We start from the raw sequence: 26,881 nt of genomic DNA, 5'->3' as shown, positions 1-26,881 counted from the left end.
TAGTGTCAAACCTCTGTAATACGACAAATTACGTCTCGAAATAAAGCTAATTCACACCGAAAAAAACACACTATCTCTGGAAATAATGAACAACTACCCAACCCTGCTTAGGATACATCCACATGTAAATTTTACGCGCATGTTGTGAACTGATCACATAATATTGTTTTCCCTGTTTTACATGTTGTTTATTATAAATATGCAATCTTTTAATATTGTTAAATCATTTTAAAATCAATAAATATATAGTTACATGATTAAAAATATTTAAAAAATGAACACTGTTGAAACGTTTCAATTAGATGTATGGAAAGGTGATTGGGGTTTACCTTCTATAGACATTAATTGTCTTCAAGCACTGGTTAGTTTTTATTTATAGGTTATGTGATTTTTTAAAAATATTTCTAAAATTTATTAATAAAACAATTTTGAATTAAACATTAGGAATATTTATGATTATTAGAAACAATTAATTTATTAAATTTTATCCTAGTATTGCTTTTCAGATGAAGAAGTAAAATTATGTCAATTTATTCACAACTTAACCTCTTAAAAGAAAAATCGATATAATATTTTTTTCCATTTCTGAAAGTTTATTAATTTTTTATTCCTTATAGTAATTCCAAAAAATTTTGATTCAAATTACTCAAAGTTGTTTTCGATTTTTGATTCATTGCAAATTTTGTTTATATATATTTTTTTATAAATAAAAATTTGTAATAAAGAATTAATAATGGTTTTTTTGTATTTTTGTTTTTTCTAATTTATCTGTTTTTCTTATTTTTAACTGCAAAAATAGAAACAAAAATTGCAACATTTTTTAATTTGTAAATAAATTAATTTTGAATTACTTTTTTCAGGCCTATGCGAAATTTTGTAAAATTCCACTGAAAGTAAACGCAACAAATAATCCATTTCGAAGTCCGAATGGTCAGTTACCAGTCTTACGACATCAATACGGCACTGATTATACAATTAAAAATATTTTACAATTTTTTCGAGTTAATAATTATTGCCTTGATTTTGGATTGAGTCCGAAACAATGCGCGGATGTAAACGCATACGACACTATGCTCAAGGAAGAAATATTTCCAGCACTACAATTTATATGGTATTTTTTTCAAATTTTCAATTATCTCCATTCTAATTGTAAATAATTGAAAAAAAAATTTTTTTGATTGCAGAAATTCAATTATTTTCAAAAGAAATACAATTCTTCTTAGAAATTCAATTATTTTCAAAAAATTTACAATAATTCTAATAGAAATTTCAATTCTCTTTGTAAATAATAATAATTCTTCTCCAAAATTCAATTATTTTCAAAGATTTTAATAAAATTCTTGGCAAAATTTCAATCATTTACCAAAATTTTCCAGAATTCAATGATTTTTATTATCTACTATTTTAATAAAATTTTCCGAAAGAATTCAATTATTTTTCAATTATTTACAAATTATTTATAAATTTCTTTTCAAAACTTCAATTATTTTCATAATTAATAGAATTTTTTTATGAATTCAATTATTTTCATAAATAATAAAACTTCATCGCAGAATTTCAATTATTTTTAATACAATTCCAATTAAATAAATTTGCAATTAAATGTAATAGGACATTTTTTTGAGTATCTAATAATTTTTAGAGTGAATCAGAATTTTCTTAGGGGTTAGAAAAAAAGTCAAAATTTTTGTCTGGAAATATGGGAAATACAAAATTAAATTGGAAAACCTGTTCACAGTTTTCACTTTTCAATTCTGTTTTTTATATTCGCATTTTTCTAATATATATTTTAACGAAAAAAAAATTCCAAAAGGTGGGTTGACGAGAGAAATTATCGACAAGTCATTAGACCATGGTACGGAAAAGCAATGCCATTTTTATTAAATTATTATTATCCTGTAAAATACGAGACAGAGGCAAAGAATTTAATGGAATCGTTATATCCCACCGAGGATGAAATTACAAATATCGAAACTTACGTGAGTTGCAAAATTTTCCGCAAAAACAATTTCGTTGTAATTTAATTTTAGCTAAGAATTTTCAATTTTTCCTTTTCTTTTTTTTTTGCTTATAGGTTTATGCGAAGGCACAAAAATGTTTAACTTTACTTTCAAATCGTTTGGGTGATAAGGATTATTTTTTCGGTTCATCGCCAACTACACTCGATGCCATTGTCTTTTCCTATTTGGCGCCAATATTAAGAATACCATTGCCAAATTCAAGACTGACAACACACCTCAAAGCTTGTACAAATTTGGAAAATTTCATCGTGAGAATATCGGTGAAATATTTCGAATATGAATATAGATCGTACGAGAGTGAGAAGACGAAAAATAATTCTGAACCAAAGAAAAATGAGGACGATGTGGATTTTCCAAATAAATCGAGAAATAAAATTTTAGCGGCAATTTTTGCCGTTACTGCCATGTTAGGCTATGCCACAGCTAGTGGAATTTTAGAGGTAATTATAGAAAGTGTTTCCAAATTACGAATTTAAAAATTAAAATTTTAAATTTTAAATTACAATTTTTTCAAGAAAATTTGAAAATAATTTTTTAAATCAATCTTCTTTTTTATAAAAAATAAAAATAAAGGCGGTTTTGCAAATTCTATGAATTTATTTTAACTGTTCTTTTTTCTATACGTAAAATATATAAAATTTGCAAAAGTTTCATTTATTTCTTCATTATTTAAAATATAATTTCAAAATGAAAATTTGACCAGGAAACATCAGAATTCAGATGTTTTTCAATTTTTAGGTGGTAACTTATTTAATAAGACACAGAAAGTTTCTTAGATTATCTAAAAAAGCACGAAAACGTGAGTATGTCATGAATTTGCAAATCCTTTACCTATTATTAACCCAGCTTTTTTTTTCTTACTCAAAAAAATATTCGTTTTCGGTTAATTTCATTTTCTCTGCTCAAAGATTATTAATTATACATTTAATATTTATAATATAATTAATAAAAATTAAATAATTATCATTAGTGTTAATTAATTTATATAATTAATAATTAAGTACGATAAAAAGTAGAAGAAAATTAATTTCACTGATAACGAATTTCGAAACTGAAAAAAATTAATTAAAGTGCATGCTTCATTAGAAATTGTAAAATGTAAAAAAATATATGCAACGTTTATTAATGAAGTAGCAAATGTTACGCGCGGAAAGTGATAATCAATTTATTATTGTTATGCAAATTACAAAATTTTTTATCTTCAAATATAAATTTTTGAATAATTTCATAATCAAAATTTTTAAAATTTACTTATGAAGTACAAAATTAATTATTATTATTATTTATATTTTCAAAAATTTAAATATAATTCTTCGCAAGAATTCAATTATTTTTGTATAAATAATAACATTTTTCGAAAGAATTCCATTATTTTTATAAAATAGTAAAATTTTCTTGCAAAAATTCAATTAATTTTGACAAAATTCTAATAAAATTTCACAAAAGAATTCAAATATTTTCTAAAATTTTAATAAATCCTTCTAAACAATTCAATTATTTTTTTAAATAGTAAAATCTTTGCAAAAATTCAATTATTTTAATAAAAATTCTACCAAAGAATTCAATTTTTTTAATTCGTTATAAACTTTTCAAAGGAATTCAATTATTTTCTAAAATTTTAATAAATTCTTCGCAAGAATTCAATTATTTAATAAATAGTTAAAGTCTTTGCAGTAATTCAATTATTTTCAAAACAATAAAATAAATTCAATTATTTTTTAAAATCTTTAATAAGTCCTTCGAAACAATTCAACTATTTTTATAAATACTAAAATTATTTGCAGAAATTAAATTATTTTTAATCCAATTTAAATAAAATTACACAAAAGAATTGAATTATTTGAAAAAATTTCCATAAAATTCAATTTCAACAAGAATTTAAAATTCTCTATAAAAAAAATTTAATTATTCTCAAAATATTTTTAAAAAATTCTATATGAAAATTAAATTACTTTCAATGCAATTTTTCAATATATTCGTCAAAAAAATTGAAAGAATTCAATTATTTTGAAAATATAATAAAATTCTTCTGATGAATTCAATTATTTTCAATAAACTTAATTTTAACAAAATTCTTTACAGAAATTCAGTTATTTTCGAAACTACTGTAATTCAATTTCTCGAAAGAATTTAATTTTTTTCAAATATTTCTATAAAATTCTTCAAAAAAATTCATTTGCTTTCAAAATTTTCAATTAAAATTATTAAAGTTACTCCATTATTTTAAAAAAATTCAAAGAAATTCTTCAAAAGAATTTAATTACGATTTTTAAAAATTTTAATAAAAGAACATTAAAATGAATACAGTTTTTTAAGATGGAAAAAACTATTTATTGTACATTTTAATAATTTCTATAACACTCAATAAAAAATTGATTTGAAATTGAAAATTTGATTTGAGAAGAAAAATTCTAAAAAAATCTATTTTGTTAAAAGGTACCGACAAAAAATGAAGACAGCGATTTCGACTCCACCGAATATATGTTTAATAATCAAGATTTTGACGACGAAGATTATGAAGAGGAATAACATTCGGTGAACTGACATTTTTAATAAAAGAAAAATAGACTTTTTTTTAAATTTAAAGAAAAAAAATAGTTTAAGTTAACACTTTTTGTGTAAAGATAGCACGTCGTGCCAGAAATGTTTTTTTTTTTAAAGAAAATATTTAAAATCGAAAAGAGAAACATAAAATGGAAAGAAGAGAAAAATTTTTAGTACAATTTTGTATGCATATTAGAATGTTTACAATTACATATTTTACAAATAAATAACTCTTGTATAAAATATGATTATTTTTTTTTCTCAAAATTAATATTATATCTCTAATGATGTCTTGGTCTGTACCTTGGAATTATTCCCGTTGTCGCCGTTTGAATTTCTTCCGTAAAACTATCGAAATTATGAATTGTCGTCCCGCCGAGAATTATTTTTGTATCCGTATTCAGACGATTTAAATTGTGCACTGCCAAACTCTCCTCGTAAGTTGTTCCGCCGACGATAAATACAATTATCTCCTGTGGCCTGTTGAAAAATTTTATTTAAATTTGTAAAAAAAAGTTTACTTCAAAATTTAAAAATTAAAAAATTACTTTAAAAATAAAATTTGTTTAAAAATTTCTAAAATTACTTTAAAAATAAAATTTGTTTTGAAATTTTCTAAATTACTTTAAAAATAAAATTTGTTTTAAAATTCAAAAAGTTACTTTAAAGATGAAAAAATTTGCTTTAAAATTAAAAAAAGGTTTGATGATCATTTAGAAAAAGTACCTTTTTGTCATGACCATGTTTCCAAGATAGGGAAATGTTTGTACATTCAATTTTCCCTTCACCATGTCTTCTAGGGTCTCGAACAAAAGTGGCGAATGTTGTGTGTAAATATTGTCGACACCGCTTAAACCTTTGAATAATTTCTTTGTAATTTTAGCGACAGCCTCGTGATTGAATAAATTACTTTGTCTTGAATTCACTCCACTGTATTCCAGTAAATTGTAAACCAGCTGAAAAAAAGGAATTTCTTTTTTAAATCGATCTCTGTTAATATTTGTATAGTTTATTGATAGACATGTATTTTAAATAAATAATAAAAAACAAAAAAATTGTGAAATTGTTAAAAACGATATTTTGTTTCGTTTTTCTCTTTACCTTTGTGTATTTTTCCGAAACGCCACGTTTTTTCAACATTTCCAATAAACCAGTAATGTCATTATTTGCATGTTTTTCGTAATGAAGTGCGTACAGCATCACTAATCTTGTTGCATCTTTGTCCCGGACACGGGTGTCGTTTATGAGTTTCTTTATTTTCTGCAACTGTAATATTATTTCTGTTTATAATTGTCTATAGATTTTTTTATTCCTTTTTATTTCTTTAAACAGGATTTATTAAAATATTCCTTTAAATATTTTTTTATTTCAGTAAATAATTAAAATTTTTTAATTTCAATAATTAATTTAAAAAAAGTAAAAATATTCAATTATTATCTAAAATTTTAACTGCAATTCAATTTTAAATCAATTCTATTAGAAACTTCAACCAGAATTCAAATATTTAAATAGAAAAATAAATGATTGATAGAATAATTGATTATTTCTTAAAAATGGAACTTTCAGAAAGAATTTTATCAAAACTTTTTTAAATAATTAAATTCTTGGGACGAATTATAATAAAGTTTTTAAGAATAATGACATTTTCCGAAGAATTCGTTTAAAATTGTATTAAAAATAATTGAATTTCCAGAAAGAATTTTATTATTTATAAAAATAATTGAATTTTTGGAAAGGATTTTATAAAAAATTTGTAAATAAATGAATTTCTGTGAAATTTTTATTATTTATGAAAATTATTAATTGTTTGTGTAGAATTTTACTTTTTATAAAGATAATTGAAAAGTTGACGAGAATTTTTTTTTGAAATTTTCGAAAATAATTGAATTTTTGCGAAGAATTTTACTATTAAAAAAAATAATCGAATTGTTTCGAAGAATTGATGAAAATTTTAGAAAATAATTGAATTTTTGTAAAGAATTTTACTGTTTATAAATATATTTGAATTTTGTTAAAGAATTTATTAAAATTTTAGAAAATAATTGAATCTCTGCGAATAATTTTTCTATTTATAAAAATAATTGAAATGTTGACGACAATTTTTATTGAAATTTTTGAAATAATTGAATTTCGGCGAAGAATTTTATGAATTTTGAAAATAATTGAATTTTGCAATGAACTTCATTAAAATTCCTGAAATAATTGAATTTCTGCGAAGAATTTTGGTATTTATCAAGATAATTGAATTTTTTCCATGAATTGCGTTAAAATGTTTCAAACAATATTAAATATATATATTATAATATATTTATTATTTATGAAAATAATGTAAATCAATAATTTAATTCTTTCGAATAATTTATTTAAAATTGTATTAAAAATAATTGAATTCTTCCTAAAAATTGTATTATTTAGGTAAATAATTTAATTTTTATAAACGAATGTTATCAAAATTTTAGAAAATAATTAATTTCTTTTAAAGATTGTTATTAAAATATTTTAAATAATTGATTTCTTTCGAGTAATTTTAATAAACATTTTAAAAATAATATTTTTTAAATGAATTAATTTAAAAGGGTAATAAAAATAATTGAAATCTTGCAACGAATTTAGTGAATTTTTTAAAATAATTGAATTCCAGTGACAAAATTTATTAATCGTAAAAATAATTGAATTCTTGCGAAGGAATTTCTTAAAATTCAGGGAAATAATTGAATTTTTTAAATCATTTTATGAAAATTTCAAAGAAAAATCCAATTATTTCGAAAATAATTTAATTAAAATTGTATTAAAAATAATTGAATTTTTCTTAAAAATTTTATTATTTATGAAAATTATTTTAATTTTTATAAACGAATCTTATCAAAAATTTTAGAAAATAATTAATTTCGTTCAAAGAATTTTAATAAATCTTTTGAAAATAATTACATTTTTCAATGAATTCATATTTAAAATTGTATTAAAAATTAATTAAAAGCCTGTAAAGAATTTTATTATTTTTTCAAAATAATTTAATTCTTGCAACGAATTTTATTGAATTTTTTCAAATAATTGAATTCCAGTGACAAAATTTATTATTTTGTAAAAATAATTGAATTCTTGCGAAGGAATTTCTTAAAATTTAGGGAAATAATTAAATTTTTTTTAATCATTTTATGAAAATTTCAAAAAGAAAAAAAAAATTCAATTATTTCGAATAGTTTATTGAAAATTGTACCTGAGTGGAATGTTCGCTTTGGCAACTGAGTTCCTGTTCCAATTCGGAAACTTCGAGTAAATTATGCTCGCCAACCATTGTTGAAAGTTCACCGACGAGTGTCACGTGTTTGGCGACTGTCCCAGACATTTTTTTAAATAACGGATAAGCCTCGACAAAATTTTTCATGTCCGCTATACTTTCAACTTTTTGATGTTTCTTCGCTCTCCTTTGAAAATCTTCCATTAAGTCTTTTATCGTCTGGCCAATCTCTCCAAAGTTTAGATATAAATTCTGTATTTTTTTTCACAAATCGAAATTATTAGTATTTAAATTTTTCAATTTATAATTAAAATGAATTAAAGTAGAAATTAAAAAATATAAGAATAAAAATAAGAATAAGAATTTCTTATTCTTATTTTTATTCTTATATTTTTTAATTTCTACTTTAATTAATTTTAATTATAAATTGTAAAATTTAAATACTAATAAATAAGTAGTAAAATATATAAAATCTAAATTTAGTAAAAAATAAAAAAAAATACTAACGTTCTCATAAAATTCATCATGTTGAGCACTGATGACAACTTCCTGTAATTCCTTAGAAATTCCTTTAACGTGCGACAAATCAACTCTATTATTATTAATAGTTAAAAGTTCATGAACCATCGCCTGATATGTCCATTGATTAAGTAGAGGCGTGACAGGATCGTCCTTTCTATCGAGAATGAGAAGAATTGAATTTGATTCCTCGCGAAATTTAAAGGAATTCGATTCTCGCGTTAGAACTTCGCGAATTTTTTCCGATAATCTTTTAGCCATTTCAGAACTGTTTTGATAACGAATGTAGGGACATTTCTTAAGGGACAATAGAACGGCAGTTATTCCTTGTACCGTTCGATGAAGATTTCCAGGATTCCAAGTTAAACCTGTTTTTTTTTTTAAAAAGAGAAAATAATTTAGAAGAGAAATTTGGCAATTCTTTTTTAGGAAAAAATGTAAAATAATAAATTACCTTGGCAACAGGCATTGATTCCTAGGGAAAATAAATGTGGACTCACAGCCAAATAATCTGCATAATATTCGTGAACTTCCCTCACAACTTCTTGTTCATCGCTCTCGGCTAATAATTTTATATCTGCTTTTGCTATAATATTGCTAAAATCTGAAAATTGTTTTTAAATTAAATTAAATTGTTATAAATTTAGGATTTTAGAAAATTAGGTTTATATTTTTTTTTATTTATTTTTTTTTTGTTTGTTTAATTTTATCTAATTATTTATTTTACAAAATTCAATTCAAATTAAAATATTTATGAAAATTAGGTTTATAATTTATATAGAATTAAATAATTTATTAAATATTTTTTTAATACTACAATGAAATTAATATTTTATCCTAAATTATGAAATTAATTCGGAATATAAATTATAAAATTAACAATTAAAAATTAATTAAAAATATTAAATATTTTTTTTGCTAACTTCTTTCACCTTTGATTATTAACATTAAATATTGTTTTTAATCTTGAATAAAGAAGTAGACAATTTTCTATTTTGTGTTGAAAAAAAAGATGGAATTCTAGAAGAAGGAAAAATATAAAAAATACTCACAAATATAATAAACGCCATATTTTGGATTTCGTAATTCATTGCACAGTAAAGCAACATTTTCTTTGGTAGGTCTGACGAAAACAATACATTTTAAATGTTTTAAACCCTCACTGCGAGCAGCTGCATCGATTCTCTCGAATAGATAAACCTCTTTCATGAGAATTTCCGATTGACTATAAACCAAACTCACAATACTTATCTAAACAGAAATCAATTTCCAATTATTATTTTTCTATTCTTTTATGTATTTTTTATTTTATTATTGTTGTCAACATTATTTTATCGTCAGTGTTAATCTTATTGTTGTTACTAATTATTGTTACTATTATTCTTATTATTACTACTACTATTATTATTTTTACTATTCTTATTATTTCTATTATTGTTAATGTTAAAAATGTTTCAATTATAAATTATTACCTATTAATATACTATTAATTATTAAAAATATAATAAATGAGAATTTTCCTAAAAAAGACAAAATAAAAGAGTAAACATAACCTAGAAATTTATATTATACCGTTTGTTTGTCCATTAAAAGAACTTTCATTCCTGGACCACTTTCCTCAGTCATTTTTGTGATATAAAACTTTAAAGCAGTAACGACATTCATCTTGTTGAGTGGACCTTTTAAATATATTATTAATAAAATTACAAATATTTTGTTGACGTTCCTCCTTCCGTCACAAGTGTCAAACTGACAGGCGTGAATTTAAATTTTTACGCACTTGACGTTTTGGCGGGAAATCAACTCCCTCCGTGATTTTAAGCAGTATTTTGAATTCAAAAAGAAAACAATTACAAATTTGTTTATTATAAATCTAGTAAAAATGATTAATTTTTCAAATTAAATTCTTTTTGAAGAATTAAAAATTTTTTTTTTTAAATAATGGAGTTTTTTAAAAATTTTAATTACAAATTTTTAAAATAATTGAATATTTCTTTCAAGTTTTTAAAATAATCGTGTTTGTTAATAATTGAAATTAAACCTTATTAATTATTGTATTTTATTACAATTTTAGAAAATAATTGAATTTTTTCGAAATTATTATTAAATATAAAAATAAATTAAATTCTTTCATGAAATTTTATTAAAATTGTATTAAAAATTATTGAATTTTTGTAATGAATTTTACTGTTAATAAATATAAATGAATTTTGCTGAAGAATTTATTAAAATTTTAGAAAATAATTGAATTTCGGCAAATAATTTTGCTATTTGTCAAGTTAATTCAAATCTTGATAAAAATTTTTTTTATTTTTGAAAATAATTGAATTGCTGCAAAGAATTTTATTTGCTTTTAAAAATAATTGAATTCTTGTGTTGAATACTGTTAATAATTGAATTCTATTTAATTTTTTTATAACCAATTAAAAATATAATTAAATTCTATTGGAAGTTTTTATAACCAATTAAGAAAAAATCGAATTCTTTAGTGAAATTTTTTAGAAAATAATTGAATTGTTGCAAAGATTTTACTATTTTAAAAAATAATTGAATTGTTTCGAAGAATTCATTAAAATCATAGAAAATAATTGTATTCGTTCGTGAAATGTTATTAATATTTAGTTTAAAAGTAATTGAATTTTTGCAAAAAATGTTACTTTTTATAATAATAACTGAATTCTTACGAAGAATTTTATGATAAAAGAGAAAAGACTTTCAAATGCAAAATTCAATTATTAAATTATTTATTTGCGTGCCTTATTTTACTTGACTAAATAAAGAATTTAAATTTACATTGCATTTCTCTTTATCTAGACAACAGTATTTAAAGAATAGGAAATTGTTTTTTTCAAATAAGAAAAAATCGAGTAGATATAGAAATAGAAATTAAAAAGAAACGTAAATAATAATAAATTCTATCTACTTTGAAGAAGAGAAAATTCTATCGAAGAATTTAAGTTAAAATAATTGGTGGCTCTTCCGAAGGCGGTAGAACACTCGTCTCTTGTGTCTCGACTATTTTACTTCGAATTATATTCCCATCGGCGTCCATTTCATCAATTGAAATGAGAATATTGGAAATAATTGGCATCGATTTTCCCATTCCATGTGTTTCGCCTTCATCAATTTCCAAATTCCCCTCAATCTCCAAGTCTTCGTCTTTTAATTTATCCTGCGCCTCCACAACCTAATTAAAAGAGAAATTATTCTTTAGACCTTTCAATAATTTTAGTTAATTAATTGGGATTAATTTATTTTTAATTTAATTCATTTCTTTGAAAAATATGATGAATTAATTTTTTTGAAAAATTTAATGAATTTACTTCTTTGAAAAATTTTAAAAATTAATTTCTTTGGAAAATGAAAAGAGACAAATATTTCACCTCAACGCAAATATCCTCGGCTTGTGTAATTTTGAGAGTGTAATTCTTATCCAGAATTACACCATTCGAAACAACATCGTTTGATTTCACTGATTTATCAGATATTGTAGTGACTTCGTTGTCTTTACAAAATTCAAATCTTGTCGTTTGAACGCGATAACAACCGTCGACGCATCTCTGATATTGAAAACGTTTATGTCCAATATTCAACGATATGTGATGAACGTCTATCAAATGTCTCGTGAGTCGGTAGCTCTTTTGATATTTCACTGGACATTCGTGGCAACAATACCATCTTGTTTCCTGACAATGTACTTTTTCCACGTGCCTGTAACAAAACAAATTAACCCTTTTAGTCTCAGAATTAAAAACAATTTTTATTTTCCTCTTTTTGAATTTAAAAAAAAGTCTTTTAAAATTAAAAACAATTTTTTAATTTCTTTTTAAGTAAATCACGTATTTTAAAAAAAAAAGTGAATAAAAAATAATTAATTTTTGAAAATGGCGTTGGATATGAAAGAAAATAGAAAATTAATTATCACCTGTCTAGAACGTAGGCGTTTTTACATTGATAAGCACAGCCGTCAACTGAACAACGAAACATTGGTTCTTTTGTATGCACAGACATGTGATAGTCCAAATCCTGTTGGGTTTTCGCCGTGTGTTTACATAATTGACAAGCAAATGCCCTTTCGTCTAAATGCCTGTAGCGAATATGTTTGGCGAGCGTGGCCGGCGATTCACAAATCATATCACATAAATTGCATTTTTTCGAATAAAAATGCTGTCTCACGTGGCCCTGTAGTATTTTTTCGGTTGGATAGAATTTATTGCAAAACGAACACAAAAATCCTTGCGCTAAAAACGAAAATTAAAATTTTTAACAAAAAATAGTATTACTTTTTAAAAATGGCAGTAATTTTTAAAGCTATTTTTTTAAATTTACAGTATTTTTGTTTTTTATACACTTTACTTACTGTCAACTGAAATTTGACGATCGCAATGCTCTCGAAATTTGGAATTTGTCGAAACCATTAAACCACAATCGGGACAAGCGATTGTTTTCTCCTTCGTATGACTTCTCATGTGATCCTTAAGTTTATGAATACTGGGAAAATTATTTTTACAACCCGACCATTTACATTGAATACCGCCCTCGACTTTATTGCCACGTGGATATTTTTCCATATGAATCGTAACGTGATCCAAAAATGTCTGATATTTGTTAAAAGTCTCCAGACAATCATTCCATTGGCAAATTAACGTTGGTGGCAGTTCCATATTTGACCAGTCGGTTTCACGAAGACATTGCTGAACAAAAAAGCAAAAAAATTACATCCAAGATTACAAAATAATACAAAGAAGCATAATCAGGTTTCGAACTTGATAATTAATTTTAAAAAAGTAGCTTTAAGACAGCAAATAATTAGTAAAAAAAAGTAGCTATGGAAAAATTAAATTCGCTGACTCAATTTTCTCATATTTTATAAATTAAATTACATTTAAAAATATTTATTTCAAATAAATATTTAAATACATAATTTTCCACAGGAATTCAAATATTTTAAATGATTTCAATATAAAGTCCTTATGAAATTTAACTATTTTGAAAAAATACAATTGTAATTCTTCCATAATTCAAAATATTTTTTTAAATTTTTGACCAAAATTATTCAAAAATTGTAATAATTTTATTTCAGAATAAAAATATTATTATAGTTTTATAACAATTACAATTTTTAAAGATTTAAATTGAACATATCTTTTCAATTTTAATTATTTCTAAAAATTAACACTATAACGATTCTAATATTCAATTAATATCTAAAATTTTAACTGATATTCAATATTTTGAAACAATTATTCTCAGAAAAATAAATTGAATTTTACGAGAATTTAATTATTTAAATTTTAAATACAAAAATAAATAATTTATTGAATAATTGAATATTTCTTAAAATTGAATTCTTATGAAGAACTTTATCAAAATTTTTTTAAAATAATTAAATTGTTATAAAGAATTTTATTACAATTTTTAGAAAATAATTTAATTCCTGAGAAGAATTTGATTAATTATGAAAATTCTTGAATTCCTGAGAAGAATTTGATACAAATTTGAAATAGTTGAATTACCGTGAAAAATTTTACTATTTGTGAGAAAATAATTGAATTGTTACAAAGAATTTTATTAAAATTTTTGAAAATTATTAAACTCTTTCAAGTTTAATTAAAATTATTGAATTGTAGTAAACAAATTATATCAAAATTTTTTTTTAATAATTTAATTCTATCGAAGAAATTTAATAAAATTTTTAAGAATAATTGAATTTTCGAAGAATTTATTTAAAATTGTATTAATTTTTATTAAATTTTTTTAAATAATTGAATTCCAGTGAGAAATGTTATTATTTACGAAAATAATTGAATTTTATCAAAGAATTTCATTATTCGTGAAAATAATTGAATTCTTGCGGAAGAAGTATCCAAATAGTAGCAAATCGTAAAAAAAAGTAGTAAATAGTAGATTTTAGAGATCAGTACGAATCCTGAATAAATAAACAATAAGTACAGAATAGTTAAAAAAAATATTACCGTCAATTTATTTCGTTGCTTAAAATTATATCCGATTGATTTCAATTTCTGATGATACGAATGATAATAAATGTGCCAAGTGATTTCGGTTGTTAATGAAGTTTCGTAGGGACAATTTTTCCAACCACACACATAAGTTGCAGTATTATTGTCAAATATTTTCAATTCCAATTCGGGAATATGCGAACTCATGTGATCGAGAAATACTTTTTCCTTTGATGTTTCCACTGAACAATTCTTCCATTCGCAACGTAAAATTAATTGTTCGTCCTTTAATTTTGTTCCCAGTCGACGTTTTTTTGCGCCACATTGTGAGACCGAGTCAAATTCAGAATTTGAAACTGTATCCTCCGATTCATCTAAATTCAAAATTGCCAATGGATCCTCCTCCGTTGGCACCATTATTACTTGTGATTCAACCCAAGTGCTACATCTTTGATGTAATTCTTTTGTTTTTATCATTTTCTTCACCATGTCACCCATTTTGATTCACGAGATTCACAATTATTTTTTTGGAATTTTCCACTATCTGGAAATGTTTTTTTTTACCTTTTGGAAAAGAAAAAACAGAATTTAGAAATAAATCTTTGTTTATAGATGTTGTACTGGAAAATTTACATTTTCCAGTACAATATCTATAAACAAAGATTTATTCAAAGATTCTTATTTAAATAATACGAATTTCAAACTTTTTTTTTGAGGTTAAAATCTCAAAGATCTCAATTTGAAACAGGAAAAAACTTAATATTTCTATATTCAAATACAGCAGGCAAATAGTAAACAAAAAGCATTTAACAAAAAGATAACATTCAAAAACTTACAGTTTTCGTAAAAAGTCTCCTAGTGGATAAATATTTTCTTGTTTTGTTAATTCAGCAAACATTCGTCCATGATTGAAGACGCCAATTTTTTGTTTTTCAAACAAACGATTTTAATACTCCTTAAAATAGTTAATTTCTTTCTGTCAAACAATAATTACATTGAAAAATAATGAATTCACTGTAATTTCACAAGTTTTAAACTCTTTTAGAAGGAAAATATGACACTATTTGGTAAAAGTTTCATCTGTAATTCATTGCTACGAAATTACTTGTGCTCAAACATTCACTTGCGACAATGGAAATATTTTGGCAGTTCGTTCACAACAAACAGTTCAACTATTTATGCATTGTCATCAGGTAATTTTTACATTTACCTCAAAATTATCTCATTTTCTCTCTTTTTTTTGGGTAATTTCGTTTCGAATTTGACGAAATTCTTTGACTTAAAATCGTGAATTAAAGAGTTTTTTAAACGTGACAATAGACGCAATGTTATTGTGTTATTTCGTCTGCTAGTTCACTTTGTTTATTTAGACAACTTTGAATTCGAAAATCGAAAAGTGTTTCAAGCTTTAGAAATTGTTTATCTCGTTGTCAAAATTATAATAATTTGGTAAATATAACTTTATTTGTGTTTATTATAAACGTCTGTTTCTCGTGATGCGAAAATTTAAATTCTAACCTATAAATTGTGTTTTGGCAATTAAATTTTAATATCAAGACTATTAATAATAATAGTAACAATAACAATAATGAAAGCAATAATAATATTAATAATTGGAATATTAATAACAGCAGCAATAATAACACAGAAAATTTTTTAATTCTAACCTAAAATTTGACAATTTCGATCTGTTTTCTTCGTTTTCTTTAAATTTTTGTTAATTTGCAGTTATTTTATCAACTGCTAAATCTAAGCTATTAATAAAGTTGTTTAATTTTTTTATTGTAAAGCTGGTGCAATTTTTAATTTTTATTTTATTTCGCAGGACAGGGAAAATGTGGAGTAGCTGTGGTCAGGATTTCCGGCTTCGAAGCCTTGAAAGCTTTGCAAAAGATGACAAATTTGTCAAATCCAAAACCAAAGACTGCATTTCTTCGCAAAATACACGATCCGGAAACTGGAGAAATTATAGATAAAGGATTATGCCTATGGTTTCCTGGTATATTTAATTTTTTAAAAATTCTTTTTTACACCATAAAAAAACATTGATTTTTTCACCACTCTTATTTTCAAAAATACTGAAATTCTTCGATGAAATTCAAATATTTTCAATATTTAATATTTACCAATTTAATAAAAAAATATCTCAAAAGAATTCAATTATTTAAAAAGAAAATGTAATAAAATTCTTCTCAAAAATTCAATTAATATCGTGAATAATAAAATTTTCACAGGAATTCAATTATTTGAATTAATCGCAAGAATTCATTCATTAAAAATTCTAATTTTATAAAAGTAATAATCCAATAATATAATATAGAATTTGTTTTTAAAAGAATACTAAATTTCCAGGCCCGAAATCATTTACTGGCGAGGATACGGTCGAATTTCAAGTTCATGGCGGACCAGCAGTTTTAACATCCCTAATGTCAGCACTGGCGAAACTTGAATTTCGTCCCGCTGAACCCGGTGAATTCACAAGGCGCTCCTTTTACAACAATAAATTGGATTTAACCGAAATCGAGGGCCTGGCGGATTTAATTCACGCCGAAACTGAACAACAACGAAAGCAAGCTCTCCTACAGGCGAGTGGTGCACTACGTGAATTGTACGAAAATTGGCGACAATCGCTCATGAAAAATATTGCCCATCTCGAGGCGTACATTGATTTCAATGAGGAGGAGAATATCGAGGACAATGTTCTCGTTGAATGTAACGACAATTTACGTGATATTGTTAAGAGAATGGAGAATTATCTCGCCGATGGAAGGAGAGGTGAGATACTGCGTAATGGCGTGAAAACGGTGATTCTAGGTAAACCAAATGTGGGAAAAAGTAGTTTATTAAATAATCTTGTACGACGTGACGCTGCAATTGTCACGTCACTCGCTGGCACGACACGTGATATTGTTGAATTGACATTTAATGTATCCGGTTATCCGGTAATTTTGTCCGATACCGCTGGACTGACGAATGATTCCAAAGATTTTATCGAACAAGAAGGAATAAGACGAGCGAGACTTCATGCGATTGATGCCGATTTTATTATTTTAGTCGCTGACGTTGTGGAATTTGTGAGAATGGAAAAATCTATAGAGGAATTTATTCGGGATTATATGGAAAATTTGGAATTAAATCAACTTTTGAGTGAGGAGAAAAATTATATAATTGTCATGAATAAACTCGATTTAATCGAGAACGACAGAAGACAAGTTTTACTGCAAAATTTTCGCGATAGAAATATTATTGGAATTTCTTGTGAGGAGAAGGAAGGATTTGAAAATTTACTTGAAGGAATGACGAAATTTTTCGTCAAAATGTAAGTTTTCTCAAAGAAAATTGTATTTACAATCTACAAATTTAAAAAAAAAATTATTTTTAATTATTTAATATATTAATTTATAAGTATTCTTTAATTAAAATGAAATTTTTAATTACATAATTTCAAAATGAAATTTTCATTTGTTTAAAATTTTTCTTTTAATTCTTTTAATTATTTAACTAAAATTAAATTTTCAATTTAAATTGAATTTATTTTTAATTTTTTTTTATAAATATCGTTAAAAAATTTTTTATGATTAAAATAAATGAAATTATGAAGAAAATAAATTTGTATTTTTCTTTTTTGCAGTTGTGGAAATCCGTCGAGGGAAAATCCAACAATTAGTCAAACAAGACACAGAATTCATTTAACGAATTGTTTAAATTACATGAAAAATTATTTTCAAATAATTTCCACTGATAATCACGATATTGTTATTGCTACGGAGGAGATTCGTCAAGCAATGAGAGAAATTGGTAAATTAACCGGCCACGTTAGTACTGAACAAATTCTCGATATTATATTTAAAGATTTTTGCATTGGAAAATAAAAATATTTTCGTAAAATTCCATTTTTATTTACAAATTTCAAAAAATGGCGCCTTATTTAAGATTCAATCGATACTTATATCGATTATTTAAACCGTGAAAAGTAGACAACTTCAGAGTTCAGAATATAGAAAACACGTGCGTTTATTGTTGATTCTGACAAATTTTCTTCCTTTTTAAAATAATAAAATAAATAAGAAGATGTGTCTTTTTATTATCTACAAAAAACTATTTTCTTATCTTGACATTAATTGTCTTTCATTAAATTGAAAATTCACTGACAGTTTCCTTATACTTGTGTTTTTTGAATAATTTACCACTTTTAGGTTAGGACGCAAAAGAATAAAAGTTCGAAAAGAAATTTATCAATATACAGATAAATAAATAGATTTATTGTTAAAATCAATTGACGAATTGAAAATTATGGAAATTGAGGAAAATGAAGAAGTGCAAACGGTTCTTGCACGATTGAAATCTGAGGATGGAGAAGTTTTACCAGGCGGTCTTTTAGATCTGCCAGTGAATGTCACAGTGGAACAATTGCAATTAATTTGCAATACATTGTTAAATGAAGAGGAGCCTCTACCATTGGCATTTTACGTAAATGATGTGGAAATTGAAAAATGCTTGCAACCATATTTGAGTTTGAATAAAGATTTCAGCACTAGTGAGAATATTGTTGATATTATTTATCAACCACAAGCGATTTTTAAAGTTCGGAGTGTCACCAGATGTACTGGTGAATTGGAAGGTAATATTTCTATATTTCTTTATATTTTATGGGATTTTATTTTTTTATTACTTTTAATTTCTCTACTTTTGTTTTATTTTTTATTAAAATATATTTTATACTTTATTTTATTTATTTTCTTAATTGGAAGGTAATGTTTCTGTATTTCTTTTTATATTTTTGTATCTTTTATCTTTTATTTTATTTATGTATTCTATTTTATTCGTATTATATTTGATTAAAAATAAAATTGTTTAGGTCACACTGAGGCGGTGTTGGCGGTACAATTTTCACCAAATGGACAATATTTAGCGAGTGGTTCGGGTGATAAAACATTGAGATTGTGGGACATTCACACTCAGACACCTTATAAAACGTGTGTAGGACATGCGGACAATGTACTTTGCGTTGCTTGGTCGCCTTGCGGACGAAAAGTCGCTTCGGCCAGTGAAAATGGAAAAATTCTCCTTTGGAATGCAGAGGACGGATCACAAATTGGTTCGTGATTAAGCAAAAATTGGCAAACTATAAAAATTATTATTTTCCTTAAAGTTAGAAAAATTGCAGACTAGAATATAAGAAAAATAATTCTACCAAGAGTTAAAGAATAATTTTTTCCTTTTCTTTTAGGCAAACCAATGACGGCTCACAAAAAGTGGATAACTTGTCTCAGCTGGGAACCGTACCACAGCAACGAAACATGCAGATTTCTTGTCAGTTCATCGAAAGACACTTCTTTGAGAATATGGGACACAGTTCTCGGGCAGACAATTCGAGAATTAAGTGGACACACCATGAGTGTTACTTGTGTCAAATGGGGTGGTCGAGGTCTTATTTATTCCTCATCACAGGACAGAACAATTAAAGTTTGGAAAGCTGATGACGTAAATATATTTTTCATCTCTTTTTCCTGCGAATTCGTTGATAAAATAAATTTAACTTTAATTTTATCCGGTATTTCTCTTGTTAGATAAAAATAAAATTCTTAATTTGACGAAATTAAATATAGAAATATGAATTTAAATATTCTAATTATATTTCAATTGAAATAAATCCGGAATTATATTTAAATTTAAATAAACGGAATTATATTTAAATTTAAATAAACGGAATTATATTTAAATTACAGACCTCGGATATTATGACTTTTTCGACTTTTTTCGTCTATTTTCCAAAAATACGACTTTTTTCGACTTATTTTCAAAAATTGCGACTTTTTTGACACTGAATAAAATAAACGACTTTTTCAACTGTTATTTGTATTTTTAATCGACTAAAGGGACTTTTTTTGTGTCCAGAGCTCGAAGTAGGTCCTTAAATTCTGAAAAAGTCCGTAAAAGTCCGTTTTTTTGAAAAAAGGTTCGTAAAGTCCGTAATTTCATTCAAAAAGGATAAAAAGTTCGTAAATTGTACGAAATAATTTGGAGAATTTTAGAGAAATTACAAATGATTGCAGAAATTCAATTATTTTTAAAAGTAATAAAATTCTTCGCAAAAAATCAATTATTTTTAGAAATATTAAAATTCTTCTCCGAAATTAAATTATTTTCAAAAAATTTTAAAAATATTGTCAACATTTCAATTATCTTTATAAATAAATAGTAAAATTCTTCGACAAAATTCAATTATTTTCAAAAATTTTATTAAAATTCATTACAAAAATTTCAATTATTTTCATAATTAACAATATTTATCACACGAATTCAATTATTTTCTAAAGTAATAAAATTCAATTATTTTCAAAAATTTTAATAAAATCCATTGCAAAATTTCAATTATTTTCAAAAGTAATAATATTCTTCGCAAAAATTAAATATTGTTCAATACCTACTATTTTCATAAAATTTACCAAAAGAATTTAATTATTTAAAAAAAAATTTAATAACATTCTACAAAAACTTTTAATTATTTTCAAAAAATAATAAAAATTTCACAAGAATTTCATTAATAACAAATTTTTTTGATAAATTTCTTCACAATCATTCAACTATGTATTTTCATAATTAATAAAATTTTTAACGGGATTCAATTATTTTCGTAAATAATAAAATTCTTTTTAGGAATTCAATTATTTTCAATAGAATTTTAATCGAATTCCTCGAAAAAATTCTTAAAAATTTTATTAAAATTCATCCAAAGAATTTAATTATTTAAAAATTTGTTGATAAAATTTTTAATCGAAATTGAATTCCAAGAAACATTCAATTATTCAATAAATTATTTATTTTTGTATTTAAATAATTGAATTCTGGTAGAATCTTCTCATAAACATTGATTTAAAAATAGATTTCAGTTAAATTCTTAGATTATAATAATTGAATTCTTTCGAAGAATTTCATTAAAATTTTAAAAATAATTGAATTTTATTGCGACATTTTTTTAAAATTGTCCTAAAAATAATTGATTTTCAAAGATTTTTATTATTTTATGAAAATATTTAAATTCTTGCGAAAAATTTTATTAAAATTTCTGAAAGTAATTGAAGATCTGCTAAGAATTTGGTTATTTTGAATTTATGTCAAGAATTTTATTAAAATTTTTAAAAATAATTGAATTCCTGTTAATTTTTTTACAAGAATTTAATTATTTTTGAAAATTTTAATAAAATTCTTCGCAAGAATTCAATTATTTTCAAAAATAATAAAATTCAATGCAGAATTTCAATTATTTTTAATACAATTTTAATCGAATTTTGTCGAAAAATGTAATTATTCTTGAAAAAATTTATTAAAATTCGTTGATAGAATTCAATTATTTGAAAATTTGTTGATAACGATTTTTTATGTTAATTGAATTTTAAGAAACGTTCAATTATTCAATAAATTATTTATTTGCATTTTTACATTTAAATTTGTATTTAAATAATTGAATTCTAGTAGAATATTCTAATAAAAATTGATTTTCATTTCATAAAAATGTATTTCAGTTAAAATTTTAGATAATAATTGAATATTAAAAGCAATATAGCGTGAATTTTAAAAAAATAATTGAATTCTGTAATTAATTTTTTTGAAAAAGTTTAATTCATTTTTTTTAATATTATTTTTAGTTTCTATTTTCTAATATTTATTTATTTAGAGAATTTACGAATAATTGAAATTTCGTAAAATTGAATATTGTAAAGAAATGAATTTGAAAATTGTCATAGAACTTTTTCGAAAATTTAAAAAAATAATCGAAGAATTTTAGTTTTAAATTCTTAAAAATAATAATTGAATTGATAATGATTTTAATTATTATAAATTATTTTTATTAATTTTTATTAATAATTATTATTAATTATTATAAAACATTAAGAAATCGATGACTTTGAGTCGAAGACTCGGAGTTATCGATTTCTTCATGTTTTATAGTTATGAAAAATTGAATTTCTTGTTTTAAGTAAAATATTCTCTTCTTTGATTTGGCCTGATTCTATTTTTGTCAGTTGGTCCATAAATGGTCCGTAATTTTTCAGTTTTGAATTTAAATATAATTATATATAAATCCGGAATTAATATTGAAATTGAAATATATTTTAACGAAATAATTTAAATGTTATATTTAAGATTGTTTTTCCTTTTAATTTCAGGGGAAATTGTGCAGGAGTCTCGAAGGCCATGCTCACTGGGTGAACACTCTGGCGCTTAATGTTGATTACGCTCTAAGAACGGCAGAATTTGAAATTACGAGGAAAAAAAATGAATTGGAAAGTGCTAAAGAACGCGCTAAGCGACGTTACGAAGCTGTTGGTGAGGAAAAACTCGTTTCCGGATCCGATGATTTTACTCTAATTCTCTGGAAACCTGAGACAAGTAAAAAACCTGTTGGTACGTTGACAAAAACGTATTTTGTTAATTAAATTTGTTAATTCATAATATTTTAACATTTTTAGAAAAAAAAATTACATTGTTTACAAAATTGACAATTAATTATTTTTTGCTCCCCTTAGAGAGAATGTCGGGCCATCAACAATTAATAAACGATGTAAAGTTTTCTCCAAATGGAAGACTAATTGCAAGCGCGTCTTTCGATAAATCCATTAAACTTTGGGATGGAAATAGTGGGAAATTTGTTGGCGTACTAAGAGGACACGTGCAAAGAGTTTATACAATTGCTTGGAGCGCGGATTCTCGATTATTAGTGAGCGGAAGCGCTGATTCTACTTTAAAAGGTATATTTCACTGCAATATTTACTTTTCTATTATAATTAACAATTAATAGATACTTTGATATTTTAATTAATAAATTAATAGAGACTTTGATGTTATTTTATATTTTGTAATTAATAAATACTTTGAGAGAATTTAATTACTTTTTTTTTTATTTTCAATTTTAGTTTGGAATATTAAAATGAAGAAATTACTTCATGACTTACCGGGACATGCGGATGAAGTTTATGCCGTTGATTGGGCACCAAGCGGCGATCGAGTTGCTTCTGGCGGTAAAGACAAAGCTTTGAGAATTTGGCAAAATTAATTATTAGAATTAAAATTTATTTCCAATTATTCTAATTCTATTCTGATATTTTGATAAAATTTCATGGATATTTTCAATTGAAGGTGGAGAACAACTTTTTTTCTGTCTAAAAGCAAATTTCAAGAGAAAAGAACATTTTTCAATAGATTGTATTTTGGAATTTTTATATAAATACATTTTTAAATTTTTTAACTTAAATATTTTATTAAATATAAAGAAATTAATCATTTAATTTTGACGTTAATAATTATTCTGTTATTATATTAAAATTAAATAATTTTAACTTTATTAAATATTGAATTAAATACTTAAATGAGTTCATAATTCAATTTTGACGTCAATTATTTTCTGCTATTATATTAAAATAATTAAAATGAAATATTTCAGTTTTAATCATCAAAATAAATGAATAGAATAGAATGAAAGGAAATTGGAGTATGTAATTGTAAAAATAAAATATCATTTCATTGAATGCCGAATGATTTGTAATTATTATTTTTTTTAATTAGAAGAATAATAAATAAATGTAATTATTTTTACAATAAAGTGTCTATTTAATTTGCTAAATGATTTGTAATCAGTTTTTTTGGTTTGGAGAAATGATAAATAAATTTGAATATTTAAACCAAATAAAACTGTCATTTAATTAAGTGCCAAATAATTTTTTACAATTATTTATTTAGGGAAATAAATAAAGAATAATTAAAAGAAACTATTATTTAATTGAATTCCAAATGTGTAATAATTATTTATGTAATTAGAGAAATAATAAAAAAAGTATAATTAGTTTTGTAGTAAAATAACATTTAATGAAATAAATTATTACTAATCATTTTTTTGAATTTAGAGAAATAATAAATTTATTACAATACTTATATTTTATTTATTTATTATTACTATTATAATTTAGTAAACTATTCATAACCGAACAGAGTCGATAATTTATTAAAAACTAAATGTTTACAATTATTTTTTTAATTAGAGAAACAATAAACAAATTAAATTAGTTTTACAATAAAATGTTATTTAATTAAATGAGAAATGATTTGCAATATTTTTTATATTTAGTAAATCATTTGAATAATTAAAAAAAATAACTGTATTTGAATTGAACGATGAAATACTTTTATAAATTTTAATCAGGAAAGCAATAAACAAATTAAATTAGTTTTGCAGTAAAATGTAATACAATTAAATGCCAAATTATTTTTAATATTTTTTATACTTAACGAAATAATAAATACATTTTGAATAATTAAACAAAATAAACTGTAATTTAATTAAATAATGTCAAATACTTTCTACTATTTATTTTTTTAATTAGAGAATCAATCAACAAATTAGTTATTTACGATAGAATAATTATTTAATTACATGCCAATGATTTGTTTCATTAAATTTAATTAGTTTGTCTGATAAAATATCATCTAATTAAAAGCCAAATGGTTCGAAATTATTATCTATTTTTGAATTAGAAAAATAATAAATAAAATTAATTAACAATAAAAATGTCATTGTCGTCATCGTCGTCATTGTCAAAATGTTATTTAACATTCTTAGGTTATGTTATTCAATATTGCCATTATAGTTTTATGTTTAATACTTACTTATTGATGACAAAACACTTTTTTAATGTAAAAATATAATTTAATATAATAAATAGCAAAAGATTATTAGGTTGTAATATATTTTTTATTATTCTTTAACTTTTTTATTCTTTTTTTTTGGTTCTGTTTTGAAATTTCGATTTAACTTACCGACTGATACCGACTGTCGATAAGTGTTCGTGCGATCGTCAGTAGAGAGCGCCACTGACGCGCGCTCTCATTGGCCGCCAGTGTCAGCCAATGGCGTTCAATTGGATTTGAATGTGCGTAGGTCGTGTGCGCGGAGCTCAGTTGTCAGCCAGCAGCCATCGGCGACGGTGGTAGCTGCCTGTTCCCCCAGGACGTTGTTCCTCACGGAACTCCCCGGCGGGAGGAGCTGACAGGGGTCCTCCCCCCGACTTCCAGGGAGTGTACGGAGGAGGAAGCCCAGAAAATCAGATATACGAAACCCGTGTCGATGGATGCAGTTTATGGTAAGTTTTTATTTATTAAAAATAATTTACAAATGAATGAAATATTTTTATACATTGGTGTGGTTTAATCGTATCTTGCGATCAGTAGTTCCATTATTCGCCACCATATTTAGAAGTTTTTTTTATTGATGCAAGTTGGACAATTTTTCTATACAATTAGTAGTTGCAATAATTGTCACCAGAGAGCGATTAGACAGCAGACATACCAATATTAATTTACTTAATCTTCCTCTTTTATTTGTTTCAGATAGTTTCCAAAGAACGCAGAAAAATGGCCATTCCTTCCTATTTACTGACAGATTTGGAAATCTCCTTGATATCGTGCAGAAGGTTCAGTGGCTGTGTTGACATTGCTCCAAGGATGGGAACCATCAATGGTGAGTGGTTTTTTTTTATTTAATTTTAGTTTTGAAAATTTGCCGCTGTGCCTGTCAACAATGGAAAAACAATTGCCTAGCGGGAGGTAAGATTGTTGAGATTCTTTCCTAGACAATGCGCCCATAATTTCTTTTCGGTTTTTAGGAATTTGTATCATATGAATAAATTTTTTTATTATATTTGAAGGGAATAAATTAGATATGAATAAGAATTTTTGTAATTAAATTCGGCAGATTAGATATAAACATGCGAATCAAATTTTCGTTTGCTGACATTTTTTATAAGGAGAAACTCTGACCGATTTTTTTCAGATAGCAGAACAATTTTAAATATATTTTTTGTTTTTTAATTAGTAAGTAGCAACTGGTTCAAAATGTGTTTATGCGATTAAACACATTATTTTATGGAAAAACTAATTAATCTTTCACGTTGAATATTAAATAAATTTTGAAATTATTTTTTAGGTAAAATTTTTTTTATATAATTATTACAAGCATCTCGTTAAATATTTTATAGTCCTGGGGATCATAAAAAAAAATTCTCTTTAATTGTGCCATTACTGTCGGAATTAATAAAATTGTTGATGATTTTGGACGTTAAATTTTTGAAAAATGAACTTTCATTACATTACGAAGCGTATTAATTTTCTTTAAATTGATAAATAATGAAATAAAAGAATATGAGAAGTTTTAAATGAAAGATAAATTTCGCGAAAAAAATTTGAGGTTATGTTTACGATCGTTTGCACCTTAATTAAAATAAGAAGTAATATAATATTTTTTATTGTTGCAAAACCAAAAGTAATTCGGTAATTCTTATTCAAACATAACCTTAAATTGTTTCTCGTAACGTGAAAGAAAGTGTCACATATAATAAATGGTTCACTATTTATATAAATTAATGTATAATAAATAAAAAAAAACTTATAATTTATTAAAAATTGATTTTTTTATTCTCTATAAATGTTTGATCGTGTCGGCTGTGATTATACATCACATTAGATTAAATAGCGAGCGTTATAGTAGCTTAAATGAAAATAATTGAGAAAATTAAAGGGACCCCAGAGTTTCATTTCGTAATTCT

The 26,881-nt window shown here is 24.0% G+C and overlaps 5 protein-coding genes across 8 annotated transcripts; 3 read left to right on the top strand and 2 right to left on the bottom strand.

The window, feature by feature from the left end:
* The first annotated feature begins 139 nt into the window (after nucleotides 1-139).
* Nucleotides 140-4,676, top strand: LOC122499868 (metaxin-1). Of its 2 annotated transcripts, XM_043608426.1 has the most exons (6): nucleotides 140-361; nucleotides 861-1,111; nucleotides 1,814-1,979; nucleotides 2,075-2,461; nucleotides 2,760-2,820; nucleotides 4,458-4,676. In XM_043608426.1, the coding sequence occupies exons 1-6, from the start codon at nucleotides 275-277 to the stop codon at nucleotides 4,472-4,474; spliced, it is 969 nt and encodes a 322-aa protein (XP_043464361.1). In that variant the 5' UTR covers nucleotides 140-274; the 3' UTR covers nucleotides 4,475-4,676. The 2 variants fall into 2 exon arrangements, with proteins under 2 accessions (XP_043464361.1, XP_043464350.1); XM_043608415.1 differs by lacking the exon at nucleotides 2,760-2,820 and having other exon boundaries at nucleotides 142-361.
* Nucleotides 4,677-4,744: 68 nt separating this feature from the next.
* LOC122499861 (vacuolar protein sorting-associated protein 45) lies at nucleotides 4,745-10,085 on the bottom strand. The gene is made up of 8 exons (XM_043608402.1): nucleotides 9,895-10,085; nucleotides 9,375-9,573; nucleotides 8,777-8,926; nucleotides 8,311-8,690; nucleotides 7,783-8,055; nucleotides 5,667-5,831; nucleotides 5,292-5,521; nucleotides 4,745-5,045 (listed from the first exon to the last, which is right to left on the bottom strand). Exons 1-8 carry the CDS (start codon nucleotides 9,985-9,987, stop codon nucleotides 4,847-4,849), a joined length of 1,689 nt encoding a protein of 562 aa, XP_043464337.1. The 5' UTR covers nucleotides 9,988-10,085; the 3' UTR covers nucleotides 4,745-4,846.
* Nucleotides 10,086-11,049: 964 nt separating this feature from the next.
* Nucleotides 11,050-15,258, bottom strand: LOC122499878 (histone H4 transcription factor-like). Of its 2 annotated transcripts, none has more exons than XM_043608457.1 (6): nucleotides 15,119-15,258; nucleotides 14,298-14,826; nucleotides 12,683-13,016; nucleotides 12,248-12,563; nucleotides 11,706-12,033; nucleotides 11,050-11,509 (listed from the first exon to the last, which is right to left on the bottom strand). In XM_043608457.1, the coding sequence occupies exons 2-6, from the start codon at nucleotides 14,778-14,780 to the stop codon at nucleotides 11,276-11,278; spliced, it is 1,695 nt and encodes a 564-aa protein (XP_043464392.1). In that variant the 5' UTR covers nucleotides 14,781-14,826; nucleotides 15,119-15,258; the 3' UTR covers nucleotides 11,050-11,275. The 2 variants fall into 2 exon arrangements, with proteins under 2 accessions (XP_043464392.1, XP_043464382.1); XM_043608447.1 differs by having other exon boundaries at nucleotides 14,298-14,846; nucleotides 15,119-15,253.
* A 75-nt stretch (nucleotides 15,259-15,333) lies between these two features.
* LOC122499889 (tRNA modification GTPase GTPBP3, mitochondrial) lies at nucleotides 15,334-18,170 on the top strand. 2 transcript variants are annotated; one of them, XM_043608471.1, is made up of 4 exons: nucleotides 15,334-15,731; nucleotides 16,108-16,281; nucleotides 16,635-17,601; nucleotides 17,914-18,170. In XM_043608471.1, the coding sequence occupies exons 2-4, from the start codon at nucleotides 16,176-16,178 to the stop codon at nucleotides 18,152-18,154; spliced, it is 1,314 nt and encodes a 437-aa protein (XP_043464406.1). In that variant the 5' UTR covers nucleotides 15,334-15,731; nucleotides 16,108-16,175; the 3' UTR covers nucleotides 18,155-18,170. The 2 variants fall into 2 exon arrangements, with proteins under 2 accessions (XP_043464406.1, XP_043464403.1); XM_043608468.1 differs by having other exon boundaries at nucleotides 15,337-15,475.
* A 121-nt stretch (nucleotides 18,171-18,291) lies between these two features.
* LOC122499898 (notchless protein homolog 1) lies at nucleotides 18,292-23,579 on the top strand. Its single transcript, XM_043608480.1, has 6 exons — nucleotides 18,292-18,903; nucleotides 19,141-19,380; nucleotides 19,513-19,766; nucleotides 22,454-22,691; nucleotides 22,814-23,035; nucleotides 23,201-23,579. Exons 1-6 carry the CDS (start codon nucleotides 18,576-18,578, stop codon nucleotides 23,338-23,340), a joined length of 1,422 nt encoding a protein of 473 aa, XP_043464415.1. The 5' UTR covers nucleotides 18,292-18,575; the 3' UTR covers nucleotides 23,341-23,579.
* Nucleotides 23,580-26,881: the final 3,302 nt, after the last annotated feature.

Source organism: Leptopilina heterotoma, unplaced genomic scaffold (genome assembly GCF_015476425.1).
Source record: "Leptopilina heterotoma isolate Lh14 unplaced genomic scaffold, ASM1547642v1 Lhet_101, whole genome shotgun sequence".
Taxonomy (NCBI): Eukaryota; Metazoa; Arthropoda; class Insecta; order Hymenoptera; family Figitidae; genus Leptopilina; species Leptopilina heterotoma.
This window is presented reverse-complemented; position numbering and strand designations above follow the sequence as displayed.